At 43.0% G+C, this 23684-nt stretch overlaps 1 protein-coding gene across 2 annotated transcripts in view; it reads left to right on the forward strand.

The window, feature by feature from the left end:
- The window catches only part of LOC115028855 (glutamate receptor ionotropic, kainate 2-like), a 54171-nt gene extending 34481 nt beyond the window's left edge, over nt 1-19690 (forward strand). For both annotated transcript variants that reach the window (XM_029462737.1, XM_029462739.1), the window contains exons 7-16: nt 2244-2387; nt 3170-3277; nt 3417-3530; nt 3623-3829; nt 4487-4710; nt 8489-8607; nt 9411-9628; nt 10475-10700; nt 14070-14320; nt 16888-19690. In XM_029462737.1, the coding sequence (XP_029318597.1) occupies nt 2244-2387; nt 3170-3277; nt 3417-3530; nt 3623-3829; nt 4487-4710; nt 8489-8607; nt 9411-9628; nt 10475-10700; nt 14070-14320; nt 16888-17052 (1776 nt within the window). In that variant the 3' untranslated portion in view covers nt 17053-19690. The remainder of the gene's footprint in view (nt 1-2243; nt 2388-3169; nt 3278-3416; nt 3531-3622; nt 3830-4486; nt 4711-8488; nt 8608-9410; nt 9629-10474; nt 10701-14069; nt 14321-16887) is intronic.
- The last annotated feature ends 3994 nt before the right edge of the window (nt 19691-23684 follow it).

Here is a 23684-nt window from a genome sequence, read left to right on the forward strand (position 1 = left end):
GAGCGAGTAAAGATACCGAATCTAAATCTGTTGGAAAGATAATGTACATCCAACGTGTACATTACACATCCCCGGTGGCGCAGCTCGTAGAGCAGGCGACCCACATTCGAATGGGGGTTCAAAACAGACCTGCTGCTATTTGCTGCATGTCATTCCCCTTCTCTCTGTCCAATCTTAAACTGCGCTATCATTTAAGGCGTAAAAAGCCCACATTTTTTTCCAGGCACTCTCTTCTCAATAACACGTAATAACATCAATCTTTATTTTTAAATAGAACATTATATTCAGTCTTAGATGTGTGCGTCAAAGAATCTTCAGGGCAAAGATACTTTAAATCCACTGCAGCCTTGCACTTCGCCGGTTTTACATTTATTGTCCACTTGATGGCGCAGGAGAGCAAATGAAGCACCGTGAAGCTTCGGCCCATGAGCGAACCAATTGGATGGAAAGCTTCAATGCTTCATGAAGCTTCATCTCGCCATCACTAGATGTAGGCATAAAACAAAAAGGCAGCACAGATTCTATTTGAATTGCATGAATTCAACCCGGTCAGTCAAACTGAACAAAAGTGAATTTGTTGAATAAATGAATTCAAAATGTATCATGTACTTTAGAAGTGCGCTGAAACTGAATGTGATTATTACAGCTTTTCTCCTTTGAAGAAAACAACAACATCTGTGCCCTTTAATACATCGAATGAGCCTAGAAGTCTTTGCATACAGTTAGTGAAACAATAATTGGGTTATTGGACATGATGAACTTTCCCTTCAATGAGACAGAAAATAATGTTTGGATGCTGACTGTGTGTCGAAATCCTCCCCACTATTCAACCAAAAATAGATTAGCAGAATAACAGACTATTTTCCTAATCTGCATTTGCAATGAACAGCACGACACTAGCACACACACACACACACACACACACACACACACACACACACACACACACACACACACACACACACACACACACACACACACACACTGCCTGCATTAGGAGAGCCGATATGGGGGTAGCTGTTCCCTTTCCCAGGGAAGCAGTGGGGATGAAAGAGTGCAGAGATGGGTCTCCCATCCTCTGATCTGCTTTTGCCTTTGACATCAGCAGACACCAACTCCAAAAGCACAGGAGAACCAGGGGACAGGCTAAAAACTGCCCAGTACCGCAGCCACTCCCTCCCTCCCCTCCTCCTCCTCTCTATCTTGAATTGTTCTCTTTCCTCGCTGTTGGAAGTAAGATTTATTTCTTTAATTGACCTGCCACTATAAATATAGGTTGGATAAATTGTACACGTAGCATAATTTATGCCCCTACATCCTTCCTGCGTTCCTTTTCTCCCACAATGATGGCAAGGACGCTCTACTGCGCCTATAGAAACAACTGGGAACTGATTTGAGCTGAACTGCAGCTCGCTGGTCTCCTGCTGTGCGCCTAGCTGTTCAGAAGCTGGCGCATCCACAAAGACCCTATAGCTGCAGATACTTTGTGCTCTCAAAGACATTTTTCATACTCCTTCGCAGGTTGGTCAACCAGGACATGTCAAATAAGATCACCACAGTGTATTTCAGGCAGTGTGGGACCATGGAAAGAGGATCTAAGCTAAGCTGTAATGTGTTGACCATGGTGACTGTGGAGTGTCTCAAACTGTGAGGACAGACGGCATGAAAGGAATTCATGTGTGCCAGGCAGAGAGGAAAGATAAACCTCGGCATCTCACAGTCAGTGTGGACATTTTTAACTGGAGGGTTTACTTCCTTTGATGACTGATTAGTGGGGTTATATGGATGGCTATCATTCGTACTTTTCAATGCAGCTCACCGTGTATCCCAGCTATGCTTTGTGCCGTCTGCCAGTCATCCCGAATGCACTGGTGCCTGTTTTGCATTCCCTCTCTCTGGAGAACAGGCACACCCATCAGGAACCATTAGTCTTCACAGTGACAGGCCGGCCTTCCACTGAGAGACTCTCCCTGGCGGAGCTTTCTCATCGCCTCACACAGTAGTCGGGTATTTTTACTAACAGGCTGAGACACCGTGCCATTTGTGCAGGGCATTAACTGCTGGCATTACTGCTAATTTATGTCCTCTTGTCCTGACAAAAGAGTAAAACAAGTCACCCACGACTTCACACGGCTTCTTCTGCTCCTCCGAAGGTGAACAGATGAACGGATTAAAGGTCGCGTGGACAGATGTATTGGCAGGTGTTATAAAAATGTCTAATGATATTACCTTCCTGTCCGCAGACGGATGCGGCGCTGATGTACGACGCCGTGCATGTGGTGGCGGTGGCGGTGCAGCAGTCGCAGCAGATCACGGTCAGCTCGCTGCAGTGTAATCGCCACAAGCCGTGGCGCTTCGGGGGCCGTTTCATCAACCTCATCAAAGAGGTACAAGGCCATCACTGATATCAATGCGCACCCTGTCTTCACCTCTGACCTTTGGAATCTGCTGAACGCCGTGGCTCGAGAATGTTATATTGATCAGCGCGGTCACATGTTTGCAGTGTCCTTTGTGAATCACTGTAGCTGAACTGAGTAGCACAGTTTGCATTATTGTCTTTCTCTTGTCGTAAACCATCTAGTAAAACCCAGGTAAACACTTATCTCAACACTCTCAATAATCTTATTGATAATCTAAATTGCCAGTGCATTATCTTCACCATCGACATGTTTCCTCGCTCCCTCTCTCCCACTTTCTCTGCGTGTGTTTCTCCACCCGTGTTTATATCAAAGCCACTGTGTGTCTCCTTAACTGTAGTTGGGGTCAGCCATTTGCTTTGTTCTACAAAGCTCTTTTATTCTGTGGATGGTATCATTGCAGGTAATTTTCAGAATGAGCCATTGTAGTAGCTGGCGCTTCCTCCCCCTCCTGTGTCTGCTATCGCTCTCCATGCCCGTCTGTTCCTCCAATGGCTTTGAAGTGAAACTTCAAGCACAATGAACCACATGCATAATGAACTCTTACCTGTCAAACCTGCTGCTATTCTGGCTGCTTTATTGTTTCTTGTTCTGTTTTTTGAGATAGACAGTGAGGGGAGAGCCAGACTAAATTAATAATTGGGACAGGAAAAGTTTTGCGGTTAGCAGTTAGTAAAAGACGATATCTTAAGGTTAATGGAATCACTGTGCTGAAGAGTTTAGATTATTATGCTGTGTGCTTCTGTCTGCAGGCTCACTGGGACGGTTTGACAGGACGTGTTCTCTTCAACAAGACCAATGGACTGAGGACAGATTTCGACCTGGATGTCGTCAGTCTGAAGGAGGACGGGCTGGAAAAGGTGTGTCACACATTGGTGCAGTTGATGATATATGACTGCTGAGTAGAAAGAAAAACGTGTGGCTGTGGATGCGTTAAAGAATCATTTTTCCTATCAGTAGACAAGGTGGTATAAACTTGACACTGAATTGTTTCAACAGATTGGAACGTGGGATCCTCCCAGCGGTCTCAATATGACAGAGTCTCACAAAAGCAAGACATCCAACGTCACGGACTCTCTGGCTAACAAATCCCTGCGTGTTTCCACTATACTGGTAAACACAGACAAATGAAAACACAAGCAGCACACACACACACACACACACACAGAGTCATCAAACCCGCTCAATGTATTTTCCCTGTGCAGGAGGAGCCGTATGTGATGTTTAAGAAGTCGGACAAGCCTCTGTATGGGAACGACCGTTTCGAGGGCTACTGTATCGACCTGCTGAGGGAGCTCTCTGGCATCCTGGGCTTCCGCTATGAGGTGCGATTAGTGGAAGATGGGAAGTACGGCGCGCATGATGAGAGCACGGGCCAATGGAACGGCATGGTGCGGGAGCTAATTGACCATGTGAGTCAACTATCACCAGGGCTGCACATTGTAAGATGCAGAGAATGCAACAACAAAAGAAAAGAAAAATGCTGAAATCAGGATAAATCTCTTTAGTTATCTTTTAGTTAGATGATTTAATAACCACAATCCAATGCTTCAACCGATTGCGTCAATTCATTTGAATCTTTCTACTCCACCCCTGAATGGTAGTTTGTTAGTTAGCATGACGATAAGGAAAAGAACATCGCCTACAGAATCTTAAAAATCTTAAAACAGAAAACCTTTTGAAGAAAGAAAATAGACAAAACTGGTAATGTTTGATGAATAACTTATTTCTTGGAGGGGTCATGCAAAAAATATCTGGAAGCACCAAAAACAGCTAATCTTACATTTGAGAGGATACAAGGATATTTGTCACAGAATGATTTAATCCCAAAATTGTTCACCCTTGACCCCACATAAGAAGGATCAGACATATAACCTGTAATTTCCAGAAAAGCTCAGCCTTCTACCTGCTAATCCATCTGAACTAATGACCCCCAGCTATCCTCTGCCATGGCTCCTCCTCCTGTACATATTGACCAGAGCAGCTGTCGACAGAAATCAGATGGTAATTTGATCGGTCGTCTTTTATTGGTTAACTCAAACACCCGCCCCTCCATCATCTCATTGCAGAAATCAGACCTGGCAGTGGCTCCTCTGGCCATCACCTACGTCAGGGAGAAGGTCATCGACTTCTCCAAGCCCTACATGACGCTGGGGATAAGTATCCTGTACCGCAAGCCCAACGGCACCAACCCCGGGGTCTTCTCCTTCCTCAACCCCCTCTCACCCGATATCTGGATGTATATTCTGCTGGCTTGCTTGGGTGTCAGTTGTGTGCTGTTTGTCATAGCCAGGTAACATGTCAGACCCACGCTTTCCTTTCCTTCCTTCCTTCCTTTCCTTCCTTCCTTCCTTCCTTCCTACCTTCCTCCACGTCCTTCTTCCCTACTTGTTTCCCTGCTTTCACACAGCAGTTGCTCCCTCTGGGCCTGAAGGGAGGAATTCATTCACTGAAAATCATCAAGCTGTGACTGGTGGCAAAAGTATTCCTGCAAGAGGCATGCCTCTTTATTCTTAATGATTAAGATGTAGTCTCTATGACATAAGAATATTACATTTAAATGAGTTACTTTAAAGGACCATACCAGTGTTTTTACATCTTTGCTTTTACTTTACACTACAGTTGATCATTTCCCAAAGCATAGTGTGGTTTTTAAATTCTTTATTTTTGTCAGAGTGGGACTATCATTGCTTTAAAATACAGCTGTAGACTGTTTTATATATTAAAACAGCAAATCTCAGCTTGAACTCACCATGCAGAGAAGTTTACCTAATAATTGTTTTAGTGTCATTATCATGCATTGATAAAGTAGCTTAGATGAGAAGAAGATAGTAAAAGAAGATTAGATGTCTCTGATTTCATTACCTGCTGTACCTTACAGCAAATGAGCTGAAACAAGGGAAACACACTGGCGTGGTCATTAAAATCAGCTGACTGCTAACACAATTTAAGGCATATTTGCACAAGCATCAGCAGCTGTTAAACCAGCTACCCGTTATATATCTCTTAATCTACTGTATGAAATGTACAAGTACTGCACAACACTGACAAAGTAAAAGTTAAACTCTTACAAGTATCTTGATGAACCCTAAACCCCCTAAAAACCCTCAATGCATGACCGATGTAGAAAGATGTGTGTTAACCCCAGGGCTCCTCTTATTCTGCTTTCATCCCGAGAGGTTTGGGTTTAATGCACACTTCATCGAATGTTACCGGCACAATGATCACATGAGAGGAAAGCAGCAACTGTCACCTAAGTTAGTTCAGAATATGCAAATTATATCCGTAGCTCTTTGTTTTCCACGGCTGGTCAGGGTAAGTGATTAGCATGCAATTATATTGATATTCTTCCGCTTGTATTGAAATGGCCTCTGTACTTTTATTAAATTATAACTCTCTTGTCTGCACGCGTGCATTGTGCCTCTCTTCGCACACCGAGGCAATAAATAGTGCTTGTCCTCACAGCATGTGATCAAAAAAAGTTCAAATCTGAAGTACAGTGCTTTCTCCTTCGGTTAGCTCAGCTCGTTCTCTCATAATTGTGTTATTGATTACACGGCCGCCGATTGATTGGTCAATCCCCTAAACGCAGAGTACATTATTTTCTTTAATCCCCTGCAAATAGAGTGAGTGGAGCGAGTTTATGGAGTTCTGGTTTTGCACAATAAGACACTAAACACCTCAATCTCACCAGGGATTCACATCTTTAAAATGCTTCCCACACACACACACACACACACACACACACACACACACACACACGTACTGCAATTGCTTTCTGACTAAATAAGCTATCTCATTTCACTCAGTGGTTTCTTCCAGCTGTTTGTGGTTGAATTGATTCCTGTCTTTTAATAATAATAACAAAGAAATGGTATTCACTCAGATTGCAAAAACCTTTTCCAGTGCAGAAAATGTCCAACCTGTCGGGAAGAATGGAGAATATAAATTGCATTATAAAATGTTTACATGTAATCACAGGATGTCACAGTTTGGCAAGCTTGTGATTTTAACACTCCCAAACGCAGCCCTCTTCATTTGGCCTGAGAGAAGAAAGGCAGCAGATCTATAATGCCAGCCAGAGTAATTGAATCCAGCAGACAGTTAATGGAGGGAGCGTGTTGTGTTATTGTGGCCAGGGACGGATGAAGGAGAAGAGTAACAGCGGAGGGGGGGGGGGAATCTTTTTAGAATTCTGCGTGCTATTCGACATGTCCCTCGTGCTCAGTGTGAGGAGGTGACCTTACGTCCGCATGTTGCACGTCCCTTTCTTCCTAGTGATCGGTGTGCAAAACACGGCCCGCAGGAATATGGGCCGCCTGCAGGCAAAGGTCATACAGAGGAGCCGTCTGGCCTGGTGCATACAGAATACACATGTAGACACTGAGAGGGACAAACGCAATCCAATCAATTGCGAGTTATAGATTTACACAGATGTACACTACCTCACCTATGGCACATATGGGATCTCACTCACAATTGGCCCCTGGCTGCAGCTCCATGTAATATCTAATAAATAAATCCTCACAGAAAACATTTTGACTCGGGATGAATTTGATTGAGCAAATGCAAATGCGAATGCACAGTTGCTACCACAGAGAAATGCACACCCACACAACTAAGAAGGCACATGCACAAACAGTCATGCGCCAGAGGCTTGACGCGCGCAGCCATAAAAGCATGCACGAGTTCATGCGAGCGTACACGCTGCATTCTGCACAGCTTCACAAGGCCATTGTGTAGTTTCAGATGCCTGTGGTTCCGAGGAGACGGAGCTCATTGACATTCCCCCAAATTCCGACATCCTGACGAGGTTGACAGGAAGAAATATGGAGTGTCATCACGGCCGTGTCCACGTACATGATTCTCAAGGGGACGGCATAGAAAATATCTGTAAAGGAAGAGCAATATGACAGAAATGATGCCACTTTCACGATTCTTGTCAAATAAGGCTGTTAATTAGGCGGCTTCAGCAACAAGGAGAGACGAGATGACAGTTCTGCATATCGATATACAGCAATCATGTCGTCTCTGTGGCAAATAGTGATGCCATAAAACTGCTGTCATATAACATTTGGTTTGATAATGTGAAATGCTGCTCTATTGTAATGTAAATACGGACTATATATATATATTTACAGCATATATGTCCCTGTGCGTCCCGACAAAGCTGCAGCTGACAAATGGCGTCACATTTCTACGCAGAATGAACCTTTAAGACTCGGCCGCGGCTGCTTATTAACATGCGGCATGTTGGGGGTAAAGCTGCTAAACAGCCTTTACCTGATGGGCCCCTCAACTCTGCATAAGCAATGTTCCCGCTATCACCCACTTCAGCACAAACCCAATCAGTTCCTGATTCTTAACACTAACCCAATCGCCCTGTGCTAATGCCATGCCACTTTTGCTTAGGATAATAAATGAGAAATGTCCACAACTAACCTAAAGACACTGACAATCAGCTGAGGCAGGCAGCGGGAGGCTGGGGGGTAAAAGGGGGAAGTTCAAAGGGGAAGTAAGGCAAACGGGGGAAATAAAGTGTAGGTTGTCGGGGGAGGTGAATGGTACAGGATGGGAAAAGAGATGAAGGTGTGAGGGGGAGTGAGAGAAATAAGGGAAATTAGCTAAGGGAGTGGAAGAACAGAGACGGCTGTTGGAAAACAGATCCTCGTTGGGGGTGTGAGGAGGATGTGGCAGCCGCAGAGTAATGCTGATGGTAGATGCTGGGGGGAAACGCATAAAGAGCTCCTGAGTCAGTGAATCCAAATGAGCTCCAAAGATCATCACGCACTGGGACATTATCACCAGCGACAGTGTTATCCCAGGCTATTGATCTGTTCTCACAATAAACTGATGGCATTTGAATATGCCGATACGTTGATCTCGGCGAAAGCCAGAATGATTTGCTTTGGTCTCTGCAGAAGCTCTGACCCCGAGGCCACAGCACAAGATTCCCACACATTTACATTCCCTTTGTTTTTAAAAGATGTGCCGTTTAATCTGCAGCGAAGGAACACACTGTTCTTCGCCATGTGCTGACATGTCTCTCTCTGTTTTCTCTCCTTTTGTAGGTTTAGCCCATACGAGTGGTACAACCCGCACCCATGCAACCCAGACTCGGATGTAGTGGAAAACAATTTTACGCTGCTCAATAGTTTCTGGTTTGGAGTTGGGGCTCTCATGCAGCAAGGTAGTTGCCTCAGCCTGTAGCTGCTGTTGCTCTGTCGACTTGGAGCTCTTTATATCCCACTGTCTCTCGGGGTTGGGCTGTTTTGCTAGCCGGCGGCAACAGAGAGGAACCTCTGGGGGTCCACTGCTAGGAAGACAGAATTTAGAGTAAATGTGCATGTAATGTTTATTTAATTTAACCAATTTAGCTCTTAACAACATATTATATAGAATATAATACATAGAATATATTTATATATGAGATATATTCATGTGAGAGGGATATATTTGAATACCACTTGAGTACAATTAAACTACCCTTGAAGTAGAGATTACAATTTGACGAAATGCTTTTTATCAAAAGCCGCTTAAGAAGCGTGTCTACTGAGATTTATTCAAATAATATACAGTCTATTAGTGCGCTCCTTAACATAGTAATGATACTACTATAATACCCAGTGTCTTCTCCTCTTGCCCTTGGTCCATCAGCACCGAGAGCCCAGTGGGATGTGGAGACAGGATGTGAGGTTACCTTGGGTACATGGCACTCTTGCCCAAACAGCCTGTCACTTCTCCACGCTGTTCTGAACGATCGATACTGAATGTGTTTGGTTATGCAAACAATCATTTCTCTCGTTTGAAATCCAACAATCATCTTGTTTAGTGAGCACTCTCAAGTGATTCCTCTTGAAGCGAGAGGTGCATCTGCCTGAGCTGAAAAACTTGAAACTCTTGAAACAAGTTGGACTGTTTTTTTACAAAGGAACTGATTTAATGTAGTTATTTTCTTACATGTTAAAATACACAATGCCTCCCTCACACCAGGCTCAGAGCTCATGCCCAAGGCGCTGTCGACTCGAATAGTGGGAGGCATCTGGTGGTTCTTCACCCTCATCATCATTTCCTCATACACGGCCAACTTGGCGGCCTTCCTCACTGTGGAGAGGATGGAGTCGCCCATAGACTCGGCCGACGACCTGGCCAAGCAAACTAAAATCCTGTACGGGGTGGTGGAGGACGGTGCCACCATGACCTTCTTCAAGGTAGCTGCGTCTGCCAGGGTGTTTATAGGCTGTTTTTATGAGGAATCTTCCTCTCTCAGCTATTAAATAGATAGAAAATTCAGATTTCTTCAGATTTACTTCAGCAAACACTCTTTTAGAGGCTACTTTGTGTCGTAAATACAACACAAAAGCAATTGTTGTATCTGTTTACTTTGCAGCTGACGTTATTTAAGGAATAATCATAGCGTTAGTGGTAACTTCATACAGCTTTGATACGATGTTGTGAGTGAACAGCAAACAGTGAGGACCAGTTGAACACATAAACGCTGGATTATATACACGCATGTGAAACCCTCTTGTGAAGGTAGGCCATTTGAATCCAGCAAAGGATTTCAAGGATAAACAATCAAAACTATTGTTTAAAAATGTATATACAAAATGTAATGCAGAAAAATGTTGGCCCTAAATCAGAGGTTCTCATTTGTTTTCCTGCCAACGACCAATTACAAGATAGAGAATATTCCTGGGACCGCTACTTGTCTATATGTCCCTTGGTTCCAATTTGTTTTACACTTTTAAACTTAGTTATGTGAAAGAACAACACAAGAAAGTTATTTATTTATTATTTTATATTCATGTATTATACATATTTGCAGATTCTAATATGTATAGATGTGTTAGATTAGATAATCTATGAATTATGGATTTTTCTTTTTTTTTTTTTATGGAAGAATTATAGGAAGCCTTTGAAATATATTTTTTAAATGATATCATGATCATTTAATTGAACAAATCTCAAAAACGTTTCACGGACGTTCCTGTCAATCTTAGGTAATATAACTTTAAAAAAGCCACCAAACTCATTCATCTTCTTGTATCTTGCAGAAAACTAAAATCTCCACCTACGACAAGATGTGGGAGTTCATGAACAGCAGGAGGCAAACTGTGATGGTCAAGAACATGGATGAGGGCATCCAGCGCGTCCTGACCTCCGACTACGCCTTCCTCATGGAGTCCACCACCATCGAGTTTGTCACCCAGCGCAACTGCAACCTCACACAGATCGGAGGCCTCATAGACTCCAAAGCGTACGGAGTGGGAACACCTATGGGTAAATGACCTTCAACCTCTATACGCTCACGTGCTGCCTGATGTGTTGTTGAAAACGTTTAAGTCAGAGAGAGATACTGCAGATACCATTTGATAGATAAAAGGTATATAGCGTTGATGATTGATAAGCTCTGAGAACGAAAAAGGTTGACCTTTATTGATGCGGTCATGGTTGTAATGGTTCAACAGCGCGAGGTGCGAAAGGTTTATCTTAATGAAAAGCGAATGGCTGAAGAGGTTGAATTTATGGATAAGGTTAAAATGCGCCCGGGGACCTCGAAAAAAAACAGGCGCCGTTCGGGCACTGCCGTAGCGAGGGTGGGTTTTCTCACAGGGTTATTTACAGAGTAGTGGGACGCAAACCTGGCGTTTAACAATCCCAATACTGTTTCTTAGCCTACTTTGCAGTCACATAAGACAGTGAAGGCAGCAAAGCATTACAACACTGTCCCTTTGCTGTTGTAACGCTGTAGATTTCCACCGCTGTAAGACGACTAAAGGATTTCTGATGCCGAGTGCAAGACAGTGAAACAATCACAGAAAGCAAACCCCCCCCCCCGAAAGTCAATCCTGTGCGATTCGCTGCGACTTCCTTGACACCGTGTGAATTGTGTCTGAGCATTAAAGCACAACAACAAAGCAATTCACAGGGAGTAAAACGAGCACTAAAGAACTTTTCACAGCCGCTTATTTAACCCGTCTCCTGTCATAAAATCACATTCTGACATTGTAAAGTGCCGTTATCCTATGATGAGGTTGTGTTGTGTTGCATATAAAGCAGTCTTTGTCGGGGTTAATAAACATGCAGCTTACGACCCTGACTCCAGGGTGCCCTAGCAGAAAGCTGGTGATAGCTCCAATCCTCTTGTCACAGAGGTTACATTGGTCATGAAGAGGCCACGGAGAGCACTGCAAGCAGCTGTAACAGCCACATATATCATCAGTGATATGAAGGCCATCAAAATATGGAGGATTAATTCTGGCCATCCACATCTGGACACGGCTACTGCTGATGAGTATGGGGCAGTTATAGATCTGCAGGGATGCCATGATTGCCGTGGCTGTAACAAAGCTGAGGTGATGCTGTGAAATATAGTCCCTCTGTGGCTCCATAAGTGCAGAAGTGCTTACACTGATGCCCTTGAGATGTCCACACAGATTCAGAATGTGGCTCAGCCCTATTTCCATGCACGTGGTGACCACAGAATATACCCCAAATCGCTTTATTTTAGCGATAAGTGGTTGAGTATTTTAATGCATAGAAAAATAACAATTAAAGATGTCCGCTTTCAAAGTCTTTACTGCCCTCAATGTTTAATTCTGATGTTCATTGCTCAATATTTCAGAAACAAAGTTGATCGCAGCCTCTAAAATGTTTCTTCTCTAAAAGAAGAAGCCTTGAGATGCTTAATTGCTTCATTAATTTAAAGTGAGTTTTGTTTTTATGCCAGCAGTCCATCCTGGAAGAATAGGAATAAAAATAAATCAGGTGTGTGTTCTTGTCTCAAACACCATGAAGACCTCAGCCTTCATGTCAACCTCTAGCCAATAACTTTTGCCCTACTCAACACTGTTTAGCAGCTCATTCCCTGTAGGGCTGTTACAGCAATAAAGCAGAGCGAGCCGTGCAATACGTCTTAACCTTTTAGTGCGGTTTTCACACATCCTGTTCCCAAAACCTAAAATGCGTCATCTACGACTATCGATTTAAACTGTGATCGCATTAATACTTGAGGCCAGACAGTGTGGGAGTGATGGATGTCCTCTCGTGTTGAACATCTGTCAGGTAGTTGTGTATGCACAGTGTGTCAAGCACAGAGCTTTTCCATTTGCCCCGGCGCCGTGCTCCATATCCTCCTCTCTAAGGACCCATCCTATTAGCATTTATCCAAGGCCTGCTTTGTTAGGCCATCATTAATCATTTGAAATATGAGGGGAGCCAGAATCAGGGGACTTGAATACTTGATAGATTTCTCATCTTCAAATGAAGCAAGCATATGCTTTTCACATGCTTAGCATATACACGACTGCACACTCACAGCGGCACATATGTACCGTGCAGAATGGATGTAATGTACAGTGCGCACTATAATGTCTTATTAAGCTCATACTCATACCTCGGGTACACTCGCACAAAAGAATGGGCTATTTACGATCAAAGCAAACACTGATGTGTTCTTCAAAACTCAGCGGTACTTTGCGTAATTTTCAGTTTTTGTATTTATGTCCCCTTTGTCAGTCTTAATACACAGAGAGGTGGAGATGAAAGGATGATGGATGGCAATAGATAGATGATAGATGAGACACAGAGGGAATCATTTAAAGGGGCTGACAGGCAAAACTGTAGGAGAGCGACAGACAAAGTGATGCTACCTGCTACCTGGGGCCATGCTTAGTTCACCCCCCCCCCCCCCCCCCCCCACATACACACACACCCCCCACCTCCAGTTTTTGCACAAAATGTTCCCATGTTTGTACAATTATTTCTATTATGTCGGGATTATAAAAAATGCAACATTTTACTTCTGTTTCATCTCTTTTAAGTCTCTCTGAATAAGCACATGAAATGGAAATGTACAAACAGGCTTCATTATGCATGAGTTCTATAATCATATAAATACGCTAACAAGCTTTTCAACCAGTTTATAAATGAAACATTAACGCCCACAGTATGTATTAATCTTCCCTGGCCTGGTTTGGGCAAGAGAGTGTGCGCTGCGCCTCGATCGACCGCGTGTTGTGTCACACACGCTGCGGATGGCAGAGGAACGCGACCCCACTCGGGTACTCTGCGATGATTACTCCTCCTTTGATCAAGCCAGCACCCGCTGAGCCTTAATGCCATGTTGCTAATTCTGGCGTCTTCCCACTATCTGTGGATTTGGGTACTCATCATGACATTAACATCCATAAAACACACACACACACAGATAGAGCTACCCTATCTCACATTTAATCCCAAACACGTATGAACCCATGTAATGTAGACACTGGTGCGTCTCTGTGTTTCCTGTTTATACGCAGCATTTATGAAATATGAAAGCGTGTGCAAACTGCAGCTAATTCGTCCGAATCAACAGCAGCTCCGCCACACAAAGCCAAGTCTGTGTTGCCAACTCCCTGTGTATTATAATTCACACACTGCAGAGAGGAGTGAGAATTTTGGAATCACTCTGTGAATATAGGGATTAGTGGGATTTGAAGAAGGACTCCCGCTGAGCAGCCAACAATAACTTGACAGGTTATATGAGCAAATGGAGGCCAGAGCGTGTTTCACACACCCTCCACCAATAGTTGTACACGTACACTAACACTAACTTCAAATCTTGATGTTATCCATGCTCGCTAATCTCATGTTATCTCCTCGCAGGCTCTCCGTACAGAGACAAGATCACGATAGCTATTCTGCAGCTGCAGGAAGAAGGGAAGCTGCACATGATGAAGGAGAAGTGGTGGAGAGGCAACGGCTGTCCCGAGGAGGAGAGCAAAGAGGCCAGCGCTCTCGGGGTGCAGAACATCGGAGGGATCTTCATAGTGCTGGCCGCAGGACTGGTGCTGTCGGTGTTTGTGGCTGTCGGGGAGGTGCTTTACAAATCCAATCAGAACGCCCAGCTGGAGAAGGTACCGGAGCCTTACGTGTGTTAAGAATTAAAGCTTCCGTCATGTAACGTCTTTATCTTAAAGATTTGTTGTTTCCATCGGGAAGTGCAGAACATTTTAAGGTCATCTAAACTGTAAAAGTGAGAAATGACACAACATACATCTGGTCAGTTTGCATGTGTTTGCAGGTTTGGGGATGAGTTGGGGATGACACAATGCTCACAGGCCCACACACACAGCGTGCGGAGCCATTGGTCGCTGTAATTGTTCTTCCTGTCCATACTGACCGTGAAGAGATCCCTGAGGCTGAAGCTACGTGAGGTTTCAGCCTCTGAGTTAGTCAAATCAAGAGTGTGTTTTACAAAGTCTCTGAAGCACGACATTAGTTTCCTCGCCGCGCTGCAGCGGAGGAGGGTGTAATGATAATAAAATGACATAATTGTGTACTTTTTTAGTTGGTACCTACTTGATTTGTCGAACTCATATCAGCCTGAAATGTACAAAGCATTGTTCTCTGCGCGGCCAGTGTTAAAGAGGAATTATCACAGCGATCAAAAACAGCATGTGAGTGTTATTTATTAGAAGTGTTTTAACTTATCCTTTGATCTCGAGATTTGTCTGAATCCCAAGACAGTCACCAATCACACAGTGCTGCATACTTGCCCCCCCCCCCCCTCTGGTTATGTTTCTTTCTAGCAAGAGACTGAATATATTTCAGACCGTTCTATCTGCGCTCTATTTTAGTACTGAGTGCACATGATTCATCTCACAGTGTGGAGTGTGTATTTTAGTGCTCTTTAACTCGTTCAATGATGTTTCCAGATAATTGTGAAAGTCCTTTTGATAGCGTGTTTTAATTATTTACGTCTACAGAATTAGCACAGTGCAGCAGCATGTAACTTTATTGCAACAGTAATTAGTTTCTGGCTTCATTTCTTCTTTTTTTTAACAGTCTGCATATGTTTCAGAGCTCATCTCGGCTATCATTAATCAAGAGCCGCAAGACTGGGTCGCAATATTCAGATAATTTGCAAATTCCACAATCTCAAGGCTGCCAAGGTGCTAGTGATTTACATGCAGACAAGAAGCCTCTCTTCTCCATTTTCTTTCCCTGCCAACCTCCTCCGCCCTGACATCTCCAGCTTTTTTTTTTTTTTTACCCCCTTCACTCGCCTTCTTTTCCCTCTTTCTCTCTCACCCCTGCCCCTCTCTAATTCCGTAATCACTCATCTTCTCGAGTATACAAAATATCTCATTCATGCGCCAGACAAATATATGGAAGAGGAAAAACAAAAAGGAAAAAATACCTGGTGCATAAGCCACCTACAGATATCCATCTCACACACCCACACACACACACACACACACACACAAACAGAAAAAATAATAGCTTCATACGTTACTGCTCTGCCTTTTTCTCTTTCAAATCTTCTCTCCTCCTACCCTCTAAGAATTTGAATTAGATTTAGCATAATCATAGAGTGGATATGTGGGAATTTCTCTTGGCAACGTTGATGCACAAGCATACTGACATTTTATAGGATTTGAACCACATACATAATACGGGGACAACAGAGGCTCATATTGCGGATGTTACATAACACGTGTCGCTCTGTGAGGGGTGGGGGGGGGGGGTGATTGATGCTTTAGAAGAAGGTAGCAATATTTTTGGATTTAATCTTCTGTAGTGGATATTATGTCCTTTATTCAGCATCTTCTCAGTTTGTCTGCTTTGCACGCCAAACATTGCAAGTGTTGAATGTTTCTCTTTAGTTCTTGGCAGGAGACTTCAAACCTTTTTAAATGAAGTGCCGGCTTTTCCAAAAAAATAATGTGCAGGAATCAAATAAAGATGTTTTACACCGTTAAGAATGAATTTATTTTCCAAAATGTCAATGTCTCATCAATTGCTGCTCCATCCATGTTACTTTTGTTCTTACCTCATGTTCAGCTTGTTGATGATACGGCGTAATAGCATAAAGAGACTACGCATTCAATTCTTTCTCATGCAAACCGTGGGTCTAAAGATAGAGGGCATTATAAGCTGTACAGATTGTAAAGCCCTTTGTCCGTTTTTGTGATTTTGACTTAACCTGACATAATTGGGCCAAAAGTATGTCTACATAATTGTGGTCTGGAACTGTTTGTATGCTTGTTCAACATATAGGGGTAATGTTTGGGTGTCCACATACTTTTAAGGTGTATTTTTATGTGATAGAAACACAGAAGCAATATTGTAAAAAAAAAAAGGACAAAACACAAGGGATTCAAACACATCATTTTCTTTTAAAGAAAAATACATTAAAACAATAGAAATTAGTCCATCATGGACACGAAGACATACCAAAATGTTGCCAATTAATGCCTACTGTAACGTGTTGTATCAGTTGTGTGGGCTGGAATCGCTATCACACAATACATATCGGCAATGAACCTCATGTCTCGCCAATATTCTGTCATTTTTTTTAAAAAGCCAATATTTGCTAATGGTTTTATTTTGCGCATTAGAGTTGCGTAGCTTCAAGCAGTGTGGCGAACAGCGTGGTGCCAGCTAACACTTTACCCTCTTTCCTGTTTGCCTTCTGCAGCGATCATTCTGCAGCGCCATGATGGATGAGCTGCGTGTCTCTCTGAAGTGCCAACGCCGCCTCAAACAGAAGCCTCAGCCGCCCGTCATCGTTAAGACAGAGGAAGTCATTAACATGCACACGTTCAACGACAGGAGACTCCCCGGAAAGGAAACCATGGCATGAACGCCGAGCATCGCCCCCGAAAACACACCCCTCGATTAAAACCATGGAGGGGAGACGGGGGTCAAAATAACGCTGACTTAACCGCAGACTGAGGTTAGCAGTCGAAACAGGATTCCTTTTGAACCCCACTTGCTTATGCAGACGGATGTTTCCTGTGGAAATATAGATACCTGAGCAGTGTCACCTCACTGTGACGTTCACTTTTTGAAGGGAGCTGGAAAGGAAGGACTTAAAAAAATTAATGTAAATTGAAAAAAGGGATCCAAGCAGGTTTAGTTCAAAACATAAGTCTGGTCCACACTAGAAGTGGACTTAAATACACTCATATACACATGACACATATATGCACACACACACACACACACACACACACACACACACACACACACACACACACTCTCATCTGACACACTTTAAACCTGTGCAGAAGGGAAAACTCTATTGTGACAGTAACACCAGATGTAGTTTTTCTGTTGATGTCAATGCCCTTTTGTCTTACCTCCATGTGTGTTTGACCCCATCGGTCCCTCCCTTCAGTGGCTTGAGTTCCTTTTCAAATGATTTAAATAAACCCTGATCTCACAGCAACAAAGGGAACGGTAGTCAGTGCCAAATGGTTTGCTATGAACCGATGTATAAAAGTGATATTTAGTTTGGAATCATCTTTGCTGACCTTGTCGAATACTCATCGTTTTCTTCTGTAACGCCTTTCTCGTGCCAAAGTTCTGCCATCGTGAAGAACTTTCTACCATGCCTATGATTATGTTCAAAGCCTCTACAAGCAATGTATACTGTCAACGTTCTTATTCATATCCGTCCTTACACGCAGTCTGCAGTTTTCACTCTGTATCAGTTGTTGTTTAAAAATGCAGGATTTCTACAAAAGTGTTTGTTTTTGTACAAGAACAAGAAGTTTTGTAGTACTTTGTATCATGGTAGCCCCTCCTGTGGACAAAAATATGTAGCAGATACCAACTCTCAACCAGCCCTCAAATTCTATCAACCGGTGGCTGTGGGGCTTCAAACTCTGCTGTGTAGGGTTCATTTCTCTCATCAATCAGAGATTCAGTCTTTTGTCTGTCAGTATCATGGGGCCAGCTGTACATACTGTCTGGGGACAATGTGGTGTTTTTTTTTTGGTTGGGTAAGAACAATGAAACTGTAAACTAATTGGTGCTCAAAGTAGGAAATGCGTTGACTCATTCTGGAAATTGGAGCTTCTGTGCGTGTGTGTGTGTGTGTGTGTGTGTGTGTGTGTGTGTGTGTGTGTGTGTGTGTTGGACTATCTGTAGCTGTGATGAGTCACCGTGAAAGACGTAGTAAAACATGCAAATGTTTGCTTGTGTTAAAAATAAACACAACTGTAGTTACCAGGCTACACTTGAGCCCTTAGTAGACTGCAAACAGTTTAAAAATAAGTCTTACTTAAGAGGAAGATGACAAATGTTATTGAATCTGGGTGATTTGATTGAAAAGAAAAGGTTTGGAATAATCCCACAGCACTGACAGATTCTGTTTTAGAAAATAAGACTTTGAAAACTCCATTATTGACAAAATAAAATGTAGATCTTTGCATTGTGGACAGGCGGTGAAAATCAATAATTGGCTATGAATAAAACAATCTTAACACAAGGTCCATTTACTAGCTGGTCTGGAGCTTTTTATCATATCACATGGTCTTCATCTGTCAACTTCTAATTATCATAGTCAACTTCCCAAGCCATCATGGATGTCAAATAAAAAAGAGAAAAATGTCAAATCCACGGTTCCAACTCTTATCTGCCTGAAGAAGATCATGTGATATCATCAAAAAGCTCCAGAGCAGTTACTAAGTAAGGGTGATTGTTTTCTCAACTTCTGTTCCCAAAGCCAGGAATGAATTTTGAACCTCAGTGACGGGCGACCTGTGAATGTATGTAACAGTACAACTGCAGTAAATGTGGTGTGGGAATAATAAGCAGCTTCGAGGCACTTCCTGTATGTTACCATAGTAAATGTCTCACCTTGGTTCAATGATTCACTCATGGTCCCTGAAGGAGACTTGAGCGACCCAGGGGGGGGGGGGAGTGTTGCTGATGATATCGTGTGGGCGGACCAGATCATTTATCCACTAATTGTCTCCAGATTCTGACACAATCACATTTGGCCCCACGACACTTCTTGTCTGTTAACTCTGTGCCATGTTGTGAAATGACAAGCATACTTGGTAGGTTACTTCTTCACTGCCCCTGTCTTCTTACACCACCCAATTAAACATTGGATCTGTTATTCCAGGGATTTCAGAGACAAAAAGAAAAGTAAACCCACACGAGGTCACAATGCTAGTGATGACATCTCTGCTGTACATGAATGGATTTAGTCATGGACTTATTTAAAACAACCACATATACACATTATGAGAGTCGACAGGGAGGACATAAATCCTGAAACTCGTTGGCGTTCTACCAGTGTTGCTTGTCATTTTCCTTGCAGCTAAATCTAGTGGTGCGAGGTGAAGTGATTGAATACCTTGAAACATTTATTAAAAACGACTCCAAAGGCTTTGGCTGTCCTGTTGAAAATCAAATATGATCTCATGGAATTTGACATCGATGCAAAGTTTTACAAATAATGTCATTAAAAAAATGTCATAATTGTAGTTTCGCCTTTTTTTTTTGTTCACACTCTTTTGGCAACAAATGAACTGAAGACAGAATATGTTTTGGTAAATCATTTCACTGATGCCATGAAGCATAATGATGAGCTATTAGGGCTTACAGTATTGGGAAATGTCAGCCTCTTCTAATTGATTAAAGGAACACATTAGGTAATTGCTCAAGTGTTACTGAAATGGAGATTGTAAGCATCAGGCTGCGTGTCACACACTTTTTTTGAAACACCCATCTGAGAGCCCAGAAATACAGATGACCCTAAGTATAGAATTCACAATGATACACAGGAGACTGCACAGTCTGACGAAAAAGGTCAAAGAAAATGTTCCACGCCTCCTGACTCTCTGATTCCTCATTGTTTATTGTTGTTTCCCTCCCACAGGCGGCTGGCGGCAGGCGGGCAGTCAGACAGATCATGGGTTTCTGACACGGTTTTCTGGGAGTGATGATGAAAACTGTTTCTGCAGCCCGAGCTCTGCCGCCACAACATAAATGGCCACCCTGTCTGCCCTCCAGATTGACAAGGAAGGTCAGAGCATGCGTCAGTGCGTTCAGATGGGACCGTTTAGTCTGTCACACTTATTTCCATCATATTAAGTCCTCTTCCTTCTTTTGCTAAGTGGTCATTGGAAAGGTATCCTTGGATAACATCTTGTTCATTAGTCAATTAATGGCTGAGATTGCGTTGTGGACTGAAAATTGCTTTCTGAATGTGACTTTGGTTTGTCATACAGATATTATAGGCTAATAGCACCTGCCAGGGAAGGTTCTGTGAAGGAGGAAATGTATTCCTCTGCTCATTTCCCAGAGCTTTTAATAATTCAGGATCCCAGATAAAAAACCACATAAATCCAATCTTTTTCCCTTTAAACAAGTAGCAGTACATGCACTTGTAAAGTCATCACATATAGTAGCGGCGGGCGATATGATGATATACAATGTTATAAATACATCCATCGTCCGAGTTTTCAATATAGTTTAAACTGTATTTATAGGTTTGACTAAATACCTGTAAATCTTATCACATCAGCCTCAACCGGAGGAAACTTTAGTGTTTAGTGCTAATTTGTAAATGTTATCGTGCCATAACATGCTACACTAAACACCATCCTATTAGCATTGTCGTTGTGCGCATGTTAGCATACTGATGTTAGCATTTAGCTGAAAGCACTGCTAGCATGGATGCAAACTCCCTTAGTTTTGTCCGTATAGATGTGATTAGAGGCCATGATATCACAATGTGTGAATAATGACAACGATATCATTTCAAATAAATAATGTGTTGCTAAATACAGTCCTTCTGTTTCAGGTCAAAGTAAAAGTGCAGACTGCGAAATCACTTGTTGCTTTCAAACAAAGAGGCAGAAAGACTTAATAATTGAACACTATGTGATACACACCTCCCTAAAATAAATATGTGATCCCTGGCCTCGTGTGTGTGTGTGTAAATAATTGAATGATTTGTTTCCATGTGGCTCATATCAACTAAGCTAGTTTTGGTGAATATGCTCAGCCTGCGGTAGATGATTCCCCTTCTGTAGACATTTCGGCTCTAGGAATGAGCTTTGACTCCTTTCTGTGGAGATCAGCATGTATAATATAAAATCCTGGGGAACAGCAATAAAAGGGGGAATCGCAGTAAACTGTCTGAGCTGGGTGGGCATGGTTGCTTGAAAAGGGATGATTTGCTATGCGTTAGCTGTGGCATGTGTCTGCCCAGAGATATCACAGGTGGGTGTACTGGGGAGAGCCATTGGCCCCACACGAAGAAATGTAATGGTCTTACTCTTACTGGAGCTAAGTGTATTATCTGTGTGTGTGTGTGTGTGTGTGTGTGTGTGTGTGTGTGTGTGTGTGTGAGCGTGTGTATTTGTATGCACAGTCTCCACCATTGGCCACCTGTATGTGGGTTTCCACACACACACGCACGCATGCACACTCACACACACACACACACACACTTGTGCCCAGGGGGACAAACCCCCGTTTCGACTGCAAACGAATTTCAATTTGAAGAAGTGATCTTTTGTGTCATGTAGTAATTTGTTTGGATGTGGTTTTCTATCTGAATGTTTTTTTTGTTTTTTTCCTCCCACTGGCAGATGTGTTGCGGTGGGTGGCAGCTGCAAAATGGAGGAGCACAGCTTGCTAAGTGATTCACCCTGCTCCTGGCGTATCCGTTACCCCATGAGTCTTTTCACTGACAATGTTTTCATTTCTATTTGCTTTATGTGTAACTAGGATGGTGAGCTCAATGCTTTTGACAGCTCTGTCAGAAAAATGATAGCGCTGGTTGTGTCTTAGAGTCGAGGTGAGACAAACTAACGGGACGTTCGGAGGCTATTTCATTTACATGACCCGCCCTGCACTTGTCCTGTGGGGAAACAGGGGGTTGTGGCTCAATATGACTTTGAATCACATTTTCCACGACAAACATCTTCAGGGTGCTCCGTCTGATAAAAGAAAAAACCCCAGACGGATACCGCAAATGAGCTCACTATCTGATGACATCTGCTGCGCTTTCTTTTTAATGCACACACCAGAAATAACAGTGTTGAGTGTTGAAGCCGTCACATCTCCTGACAGAGGAATCGCTGTTTTGTGCACCGCTGTCAAATAGCACTCTCTTACCTCACCGAAATCCTCCATTATGTTGTCTCAAACAAATGTTCACTCTCTCTGCATTTGAGTCATTCATACTGTTGATTCCACCTCTGGATGAATACATCAGGCACAACGCCCATTTCTTTCATCAAGGCAGAAGCTTTAAAGTAATTTTCCTCCTCTCACAGGGAACCAAATGGAGACGAGAAGATGTCGATTCGCTCATCTCTTTGTCTGTCCCCTTTGATCTCTTTCAACATGAATTCCCAATGCACAGAAAGTAAATGGGATTTTTTTTTTCTTCTGTCTTTCTCTGGAGCATGGTTGATCATACAAAATAGACCACAAATGACTGTTAATGACCCCGGTGTTTTACTCAACAACCAAAAAAAAAAGCATACCCAAAAACACTCTCCATCACGCCATCATTACTCATAGTGCATTTTAATTAAGGATGAATAATTCAAGGTGCACTTGTAGAAATAATAGCCCAGTGATGCTGATGCTGTAAACATCTTTATGGAAGCATGGCCATCTGCATGCGTACGTGTGCGTCTTTTGGGGGGGACGCGGAGAGTTTTGCAAGAAAGGACAAAGGTTTTAACGGTGCCTGCATGCCACTGTGGGTTTTTGTCTGTCGCACTAACAGAGAGCAGTTGTGATTTATGTTGTATTCCCAGTGCAGGGGCCCTCTCTATCTCACTGGAAAGGTTAAAGCATACAGCCTAGAGGCGATTGCTACAAAGGTCAACATACAGTTTAGGAATGAGCAATAGGACAATAAATAGAAAGAAGAAATGTACTCCTCTCCTCTCTGCAGGCCTGCATACGGCCTGTGACATCCTAAAAACACACAATGCACTGTGTGCAGCCATGGCCCAGAGATATTTATCCTTTAGTACTCTCCATCCTCCCTCCCTCCCTTGTATTGTTCTTATCACTGCCTCCCTGTGATACCGCCAATATCACATGCCATAAAAATAGCTGACCTTGAGGAAGTCATCTCCAGAGATTGTGTTTGAAAAAAAGGAGGCGCTGTATAAGAAAATGATGGTGGGTAACAAAGGGAAACTGTAAACAAGGAGCGTTCTTTTAATGGACTCCCTCAAGCCTGGATGTGCTTAGCAGAGAGACTGTAAGGGAGACAGCTGGATATAAAAAAGAAAGGCGCTAGGCCATTAAAGAGGAGCAGGAGAATAGAGAGAGGGTTGTGAAGAAACACCAGCTTCTTTGGTGAGTCAGATGTGTTGAGGTGATTAATTTGTTGGCTGTGTCCTTCATGGGCCTGAGGGGGAGCAGTGATACAGCGGCACAAGGGTGCCCCCTAGTGAAGAAGAAGAAGAAGAAGATTAAAGTAGTAGAATAAAGAAATCCATT

Source organism: Cottoperca gobio, chromosome 24 (genome assembly GCF_900634415.1).
Source record: "Cottoperca gobio chromosome 24, fCotGob3.1, whole genome shotgun sequence".
In the NCBI taxonomy this organism is placed as follows: Eukaryota; Metazoa; Chordata; class Actinopteri; order Perciformes; family Bovichtidae; genus Cottoperca; species Cottoperca gobio.